This window comes from Etheostoma cragini, chromosome 6, assembly GCF_013103735.1.
Source record: "Etheostoma cragini isolate CJK2018 chromosome 6, CSU_Ecrag_1.0, whole genome shotgun sequence".
In the NCBI taxonomy this organism is placed as follows: Eukaryota; Metazoa; Chordata; class Actinopteri; order Perciformes; family Percidae; genus Etheostoma; species Etheostoma cragini.
In genome coordinates this window covers 25,988,397-25,998,025 of record NC_048412.1, presented here as the reverse complement: position 1 = coordinate 25,998,025, position 9,629 = coordinate 25,988,397, and the positions used below count along the sequence as shown (strand labels likewise).

The following is a 9,629-nucleotide window of genomic DNA, read 5'->3' as shown; positions in this document are numbered from 1 at the left end:
TGTGTGTGTGTGTGTGTGTGTGTGTGTGTGTGTGTGTGTGTGTGTGTGCGTGTGTGTCTGTGTGCAAAAGCAGCAATACCAACAAATCCAAAATGTTTAGTGGAATAGAAAGTAGTTTGGTGAAATGTGAAAAGTAGGTCAGGAGGACATTTTGGTGGCTTCCATTCAAATCATATATATAAAACATGGTCCCCTTTTCTAGAAGGGACATGTTTTGGGAACACTGTATCCTCCCAGAAAATGCTTCCAAAAAAATGAAAATGAATAGGTACTAAGAACCTGTCATTTGTTTTTTTTCTTCATACACCGATCCACACAACCATCAGTGTATTCATTATGATTACAATAAGATTACATCCACACTACCAACCTTCCTGCTCATTTATTCTTTTATCTGATTTCAGTGGAAAAGCGGATTTATCTATTCCACTGTGTGATGCCAATATGAGCTGACAGCAGCGTTGGACAGGGGGACAACAACAAAATCTGTTATTAAATCAAATTCCGGGCACACTTCTTTTGGTTGTATCATCCACCCCGATCCAATCCCCGAAATAAAGTTGGATATTTGTTTTTTCATCTGTCCTATTTCGTCTTACTCTTGTCTATGTGCATTCTGACTCAACTGAGCTGTATTCATGAGGTCAATCATAGGCGTCAATTAATCAATGCTTTTTAACACCCAACAAGACAGCCATGCTAGCAGTTCTGTGAATTATTTAGAACCCACCCCGAAGCGAACATGAATATTTGTATTACACGTCATGGCAATCATCCCATAATTGGTTACATGTTTCAATATGTAAAACTAGAATCGTTTGCGTTTTCTTGTTAGATAAATGACTTAATTATCAATGACAAAGAATCTGCCTCAGTACACAGCTGATGACAGGAAACAGGATGTGAGTTAGTCCTCTATTATAATAGGACAATCTTGATATCTCACTCACACACACCTCAGTATTTCAGGGTTATTTCATCATTCAGCTATCATGTTCGATGGAGGGTCACGTGCTGTTGTTGTGACAGTGCAGGCCGACCATTTTACTGATAATAAATAGGGGACAGTGCTCATCAACACATGGATTAGGGGTCATTTAATCCCTCTTGTTCACCTCAAAAACAAAGACCTCCCCCTCCCTCTATCTCTATCTCTGACAGAATAAGTGTGAAATGTCACCCTGATTATATCAAGCACGTACTACATCCCTCATCGCCCCTATCTTAATAAAGTTGAACAAACAGTGGAACTCACTTTTTTTTGCACAGCTGGACCTGCCATGGTCAACACCAAAAGCAATCCAATTTATGTGATTTTTTTTTTGATGCACTACAAATGAAATTTCAGTGTTTTTCACGGGAAGCACAGAAGCAATAAAAAAGTTACAGCATCAAACAACTTCCCAAATTTCATTTGCGACCCAGTAGAGAACAAATTAACAGTTGGGTGGTATAATGGATTGTTTTTCCATTTGTAAAACAATGCTAGGTTATTAGCGTTGGCTAGCTCACCTTATTCATTAATTCCAAACAAAGACAAGGTGTGAATGGCAACGCAGGCGCAGATATATAGTTTGACAGATTGTGTTTGCAGCCGCACTAAATTGATGCAATCAAACCCTCTTATGGCATCTGAAGAGAGGGACTCATGCATTAATCTAATTATGTGTGATTTCAATGTTCTTACATCCTTCACAGCCCTTACAACTGGACAGTACACAACACAGTCAGTGTGAAAGTGGGTAATAGCAGACCTGTGGTCATTTTACTACCTGCATCTCTATTCATGCAGACCACGTAGTACCAAGTCTAATTAGTTCCCTCTGTAACAAAGACAAGCTCAGGAAAACACAACGTGGCCTTGGAGCTTGTTTGTTGTTTGCTGTGCATATGGAAATGAGTCGTTGTGCCCTGGTTTATTTTTTTATTGTTAACGTATGGATTTAGATTTTTACAAGCTTATCTTAATACTCACATGGCCATATGGGCAACCCTCTTCTCCACACTGGCTGTGAAGCACTCTCCTTCTACTGTAGTGCAGCTCCAGTGTAAAGACATCAGGGACAAATCCAGTTCAGCCAAAAGCTCAAACAGCCTGAGTTGACCAAATAAGGTGGGTGTCTTCCAAAGTTCGTCTTCTTAATTAATACAAAGTCCCCTCAGTAATCCTTTGCACAGCAGATATTTGTCACAGTAGGAAAAGCACAGGTGTTACTCACACTATTGACGATGTCTCCGATCTGTTGTGGTCCCTGTCACGGAAGCGGCTACATGCAAATCAACGTGATTGATTTTAGTATTTACAACTGTGTCTTTTTGTTTTTTTGCTGTAACTGAAATTTGGTTCTTTAATAATTCTTGTGACTTTTTATCTATAGCCACTGTCAGCAGTGAAAGGCTCTGAAAACTCACACAGATGTTTTTAAAGTTAATCTAACTGAGTAGACCTCTTCCCAGGACGGGTATGTGTTGGCTATTTTAATTTAAATGGATTTTATGGAAATTTAACATAGGGGTGTCTATACTCATGCCCCCTGTATTTTAAAGAACACCATTAATTTATTTACAATACATGATTCATTCACAAAGAAATTCGGTGTCCTTAAAGGTTGGATTTTTCCTATTTTTTAAGTTAGGGATTAATTTCCAAAAGATGATTTTTTAATTCCTTCTTTTAGTCAACTTAAGCAGGGGTTCCTTTACAGCAGCACTGTGTGTTGCAGCATGTTACCCTGGCCTAGCTCATACCTGCCAATACTCACGCTTTTCCCGAATTTCTCCCATTTTTAGCCCTATCTCCCGGACCCTCCCGGTTTGTTATTTCTCCTGGAAAACTTCTATAATTTGCATGGCCCAAACACCATTATAAATAATCAAACCAATGTGTTTGTCTAATGTTGATTACCATGCATGTTATCTTGACTGTGAATTAAACAGTAGCCAAGTGCTAATATTAGCATGCTAACTGTACCTTGTGAGCATATGATGTCACAATAGGCCTTTGTCATAGCAGAAGAAGCCAAGTAGCGCTAGCTTAGCACTGATGCTCCCTCTTTAGCTTTTTTTCATTCATCCTCTCTCATTTTCTATCTTTTCTTGGGCTTAGAGGGTGCAGCCTGCTGTGTTTGTTAAACAGAGCAGAAATAAACCGCACCCCGCACCCCCTCCCCCCACCACCACCACCACCATCACTTCACAATCAACCCCATCCCTTGTCTGTTGCCCCAAAATAATAACACCCAATCCCTCTACAAAAATTGTGTAGTATAGATAACCCATGTATTCCCTGTTTTCTGAATGCAATACAAGTTTCTCAAAGACTAGAGCTTCTTTCGTTCTCTGACATCTGACCGGACACATGTTCCAATCAGCTGCGTCTCACATCGGCAGCTCAAAATAACGCCCAACTTTGAGCATGTTAATATTTGTTGATGTCTAATACTCTCAATAATCCGTCAAAGGCAGACTCTGTGATGAGTTGTGTCATGCTGGCGTTGAAGAGAGCAGGTTTTCCCTGTCTGGTTTCACCACAACTGCTCAAAGAGACCAAAATACATCCAAACTTTGAGCTTGTTAATATTTGTCCAGGTTGGGCTTGAATTCATTATGACTGCCACTGGGTTAAAAAAAAATGCTTCTTCAATAGCGGTTTGTGCATTTGTCCTACTTTAAACCTGCTGTCACTGCTCTGTGTGAGGAGAGTGCAGATTTGAGTCGCGCATGTGTCTCTTTGAGAACAAGTAGCATATAAGATGCTAACAAGAGACTTCTGTAGTGTCAACACAGTTAAAATGGACTTACATAACAAAGTTGGTTCACTGTTATGGTAACACTTTACAGTAAGGGGATATGAATTATGAATTCATGCATGAATTAATTCATGATTTGTTCATGCCTTTATATCTTATGAACCATCAAGAATTAGAGTTTCTAGCTTCTCATTCACGACCTTGTGTGTGATCAACACATCAACTAAAGCATTAGGTAAGTTGTGTTGTGTCCAACCAGAATTTACACAGTAATGACCACATTGTTTTGCAGGGAAATAATCATGATCATTCTTAATAAATCATAATTAATTATGATGTGCCCACCTAATGCATTAGTTGTGTTGTTCATGTATGAGGTTACAAATGAGAGGCTATGAACTCCCGTCAATTCCTGATAATTCATGGGATATTAAAGAATGCAGTATTATATAAATCCTTAACTACATACTGCTTAATAATACATACATACAGTACATCAATTAATTGATGCATGATATTTCCTTCCTGATAGAGCTGTATATGATGAGTTATTACTTTATTTTATCACTATCATTATTATTATTATTATTATTATTACTATTATTATTATTATTATTATTATTATTACTTCTATAACATAAAGTGTTACCTATGTTAAAACAAGACAGATAAGAAGAGGCTTTGTTTACAACTTGACATTGTAACGCTGGCTGCACAGATTATGCAGACACAGACCGCTACAATTGACTGATACACACACACACACACACACACACACACACACACACACACACACACACACACACACACACACACACACACACACACACACACACACACACACACACACACACACACGCACACACACGCACACGCACACACACACATACATTGTTAAAATCATACGCTGGACGCAGTCTTAGTATTTCTACATGGGTTTAGTTAATAATAGGGCTATAATAAGACCATGTGGGCTATGTAATCGCTGACAACCGGGACCATTTCATAGTGCTTGGTGTAAACTGCGACGTTTTAGCTTTTAGGCATTTTTGGCATTTTAGCTTCCTGACAAGCATTTTTGCTTCCTGGCAGGCATTTTTGGCGGGACTCTGGACACACAACTGGCGGGACTCTGGACACACAACTTAAAATTGTGACTGTCCGGTCAAACCGGGACATCCGGTTACCCTGTAGAGGACACATGGAGGGACAACATTCTTGCTATTTATCTTACAACACAGACAGGGATGAGTGGCCAGTGAGAGTCCCCTATTATTATTAATTTACTGCATTGCTTTGAAAGTTATACTTTATTTGAATTGTATGCACACAACTGGGACTGTAAACCCAACAGCACAACACTTTGTGAGATGTAATGTGAGAAGAGACATTGAATCAATGGAATGGCAAAACCTTAGCTTATCAAATTTTTTATAATTAGATGACAGATTTAATATACAAGTCTAATAAAACATGTACAGTACATGTACAAGAGTAACGCCTGAAGACAAACTTAGTGTTAGAGTTTATTTATTTGATTTTGATCAATTCACTTTAATCAACATTTGTGTAAATGTGCCAGTCACCCAGCATGCATGTCTTTCTGGTGGGAGGAAACCGGAGCACCCAGAGGAAACCCACGCAAACACGGGGAGAACATGCAAACTCCACACAGAAAGGCCCGGAACGACGTAGATTCGAACACAGAACCTTCTTGCTGTGAGGCAAAAGCGCTAACCACTTAGCCACCGTGCTGCCCAATACCTACCATGCTGTTCTCTTATCCATCAGCGTATCATCAGCTGTAGATGATATAGCCTACTATGTGGTAAGTGGTGGGATTAAACACTATTATATACCCAGGCAGGAAACTATCAAATTATATTCATTTTAAAGTCCTGGTAAAGCAAAATTGTTATAACATGATTGTACATGTTAGAAAATACTTGTTGAAAGCATGTGAAAAAACTGTAAAAAGTGTAGTTCTGAATTGTGGAGTTAGACAGTTAAACTGTTATTCTGTATTTTGTGTTCATTAATTTTTTGGGGTGGCATGAAATTTTGATTCCCTTACGCACTCGGGTCATCTTTAACACAACCCCTTCCCTTCTATATACAAAGGATGTTCCTTCTAATGTTAGCGTGCATAGCATCAGCGTCTTTTTGCTCCCTCCCTGTGTAAATGGCAAATTATGTTCCACAAACTCTTGCTTTTTTTCAATCTAATAATTACACGACTAAATGCCACGGTCATATAAGCACAAGCAAAACAGCCACTAATGTAAGTTTCATTATTTTACCTTGTACCGGCCACCCCGTCCGCTGGCAGTTAAAGGTTAAAGAGAGCCCTTACATACATAGATGCTTTGCATTAAACCCATCGTCTACATGTTATCCCAGCGCACAACCCGGGGTCCTACTCCGGTTCTAACTGAGCTAACATACGTGTTTTTGGTGGTGGGAGGAAACTGGAGCCAAATATGTTCACAAGTCATTTTTTGGAAGTCCAAGTCGAGTCTCAAGTCTTTGAGCTCAAGTCCAAGTCGAGTCTTAAGTCTTTGAGCTCAAGTCCAAATCATGTCTCAAGTCTTTGAGCTCACGTCCAAGTCATGTCTCAAGTCTTTGAGCTCAAGTCCAAGTCAAGTCTCAAGTCTTTGAGCTTGAGTCCAAGTCGAGTCTCAAGTCTTTGAGCTCAAGTCCAAGTCATGTCTCAAGTCTTTGAGCTCAAGTCCAAGTCAAGTCTCAAGTCTTTGAGCTTGAGTCCAAGTCAAGTCTCAAGTCTTTGAGCTTGAGTCCAAGTCGAGTCTCAAGTCTTTGAGCTCAAGTCCAAGTCAAGTCTCAAGTCTTTGAGCTCAAGTCCAAGTCATGTCTCAAGTCTTTGAGCTCAAGTCCAAGTCAAGTCTCAAGTCTTTGAGCTCAAGTCCAAGTCAAGTCTCAAGTCTTTGAGCTTGAGTCCAAGTCAAGTCTCAAGTCTTTGAGCTGGAGTCCAAGTCAAGTATCAAGTATTTGAGCTTGAGTCCAAGTCAAGTCTCAAGTCTTTGAGCTCACGTCCAAGTCAAGTCTTTGAGCTCAAGTCAAAGTCAAGTCTCAAATCTTTGAGCTCACATCCAAGTCAAGTCTTAAGTCTTTGAGCTCAAGTCCAAGTCAAGTCTCAAGTCTTTGAGCTTGAGCTCAAGTCCAAGTCAAGTCTCAAGCCTTTGAGCTTGAGTCCAAGTCAAGTCTTAAGTCTTTGAGCTTACGTCCAAGTCAAGTCTCAAGTCTTTGAGCTCACGTCCAAGTCAAGTCTCAAGTCTTTGAGATTGAGTCCAAGTCAAGTCTCAAGTCTTTGAGCTCACGTCCAAGTCAAGTCTCAAGTCTTTGAGGGACAAGTCCAAGTCAAGTCTAAAGTCTTTGAGGGACAAGTCCAAGTCAAGTCTCAAGTCTTTGAGGGCTAAGTCCAAGTTAAGTCTCAAATCTTTGAGCTCACGTCCAAGTCAAGTCTCAAGTCTTTGAGGGCTAAGTCCAAGTTAAGTCTCAAATCTTTGAGCTCACGTCCAAGTCAAGTTTCAAGACTTGGAGCTTGAGTCCAAGTCAAGTCTCAAGTCTTTGAGGGGAAAATTCAAGTCAGTTTTTGATGATCATTTTCCCCACACCCCATTCTTAAGCCATGCCCCTCTCATTACTAATACATAGTTTGTCTAAAGAATCTTCTAGGAGGCATCATTGCACTCAGCAGAAAGTTCTTTTATCTTTACGGTCTGCCCCGTCCTACATACTTTAGTCAAGCTCACGCTCATAACTCATGAACCGTTTTCCATGCACTCTTCTGGGATGCATCAATGCACTCAGCACCTTTTCATAAAATATATTTGCTTTACCAGGACTTGAAGCCCAAGTGATGAAAACACTTCTATCAACCTGTACAGATGTTACTAATGAACCTACAAACATCCTGATGTCCTAATGTCCCCCTAGCCCGTGGAACTACTGTCCCCAAACCTTGTCTCTCTGGCTCTGCTGTCCTTCACCATCTTTCGCGGTCCTTCATCACTCCGGCTACGTCGCGCTCCGGCGCTGCTGACCTCACATCCATGGTCTGGTGCTGTCAAGCAATGACACAAATATTGAGAAATGAACATTTTAATGGGAACTCCGGTGAGTTAATTATGTTTTGTTATCCACTTCTGTTAGGTTCTAGTGTTCTCTGAATTTTCTCTTCACCAGCATGAAAACAAATATAAATTATTGAAGTAATGTCACATTCAAGGTATGATTATTTTTTTAAATAGTATAGTTGTGACTTCACAACCGTACCACAGTCCTGATGGCTCATTTAAAGGCACAGTTTCTGATTACGGACTTTGTGCATTTCTCTGTGGATTGACCAATACTTTCAGTTTTTACATAGCACTTTGACCTGCTTCATAATTGTAACGCTGTCATTTCACATCTGATTGACCCAAGGTTCAGTGGTTTGCGATACCAGTCCCCCTCATGGGATTACTGGTATAGCTGTCGTATTTAATTGGTGTCTGTCTTGTGTATCTGTATGTTTTTTGTTGTTGCTGTTGTATTTTGTGGACCATGAGTCTAATAACAATAAAGTCCTCTATTTAAAACTACAACCTGCCCCATTTAGCATCAAGATGAGATTACACTGTAGGCGGAAAGCAGCTTCCAGAGGTGTTTGGTACAGGCTTTTTTAAGAATGACGAGCACAGGTAACCACAGTGGGCGAGCTGGATCCTGCTGCAGCCAATTAAAAAGGCAGAACATCCAGACCAGGTGCAGTAGTTTCCATATTGCAACCCCATAGCAATTAGACCTCCCACGCCCACTAAATGCCAACTTCTTTCAAAAGTTTGTAACGAGCAAGCTTTTTGTTAAAAATCAGCTGATGCTTAAAATTTTAAATCAGTAATAGTAACACCTACTGTTTTGCACACTCTGGACTTTTGGCCTCGCTGGATAAAGCTTGGTTACAGTTGTTGCACTAATCTGTGGGGGGAAAAAGGTTTAAAAGTTTTACCAAAACTACCCACAAATGTCTCCTTTGTATAACTGAGACCCATGAAATCTGTGTCAATCGGTTATCTTCACCTCATTCAGGCTCATCATCCTCCTCTTTCTTTCTGGAGAGTCGCTTCTGCATAAATCAAATATTTGTTTCAGACTCCAGAATCTTAACAGTACATTTATACATACATGCAAGTAAAATAACACCTACTTGAACCCACTGTTCAAGGCAACAAAAGTGTCCCACGACCGTTTCCTTTTTGGTTTAATTTTGGCCTCAATGGACAGATTTTCGATTGGATCCTCTCTGATCTTTCTCCTTTTCCTTTCTGGCGAGTTTCTTTCTGGAGCTCTGCATGGATGAAATGGTTTTAAATGTTTTGAATTTTAACAGTAAACTTCCTATGTACAAGCAAGTTAAATACCACTTACCTTAACCCACTGTTTGAGGCTACAACAGTGTCCCATGTCCTTTTCCTCCGAGGCTTAGCTATGGCCATATTTGATGATGAAGCTTCAGCCGAAACCCCATAGGACGTGTTAGGTAACTCTGGATGAAATTAAATACGAAAAAACATGATGTTTTAATTCTTATAGTTAAAGGAAAGCAATGTTTCATTCTAACATGCTGACAATTCTCCTCATGTACAGTTGATTCTTAGTTTGCCCCTCCTGCTTTCTCTGATCCAACAGAACCTCTTTATTTCAGATCAGACTTAAAGAAATCGTACACTGAATTTATTTAAAATATACACTGCAGGCTGTTGCACCAGCCGTATGGAAGTTAAAACATATTCATAACGCATCATTATTGATGTGATATCGATGATCAGTTGATTCCCAAGTGTGAGCTGCTGTAGTTGAGTCTACCTGCTCGTGTCTCGT

At 39.9% G+C, this 9,629-nt stretch overlaps 1 protein-coding gene across 1 annotated transcript in view; it reads right to left on the bottom strand.

Moving 5' to 3' along the window:
• Nucleotides 1-9,284: 9,284 nt before the first annotated feature.
• The window catches only part of LOC117945887 (homeodomain-interacting protein kinase 2-like), a 2,414-nt gene continuing 2,069 nt past the window's right edge, over nt 9,285-9,629 (bottom strand). Inside the window, exon 6 of the mRNA XM_034873618.1 lies at nt 9,285-9,294. Within this exon, the coding sequence (XP_034729509.1) occupies nt 9,285-9,294 (10 nt within the window). The remainder of the gene's footprint in view (nt 9,295-9,629) is intronic.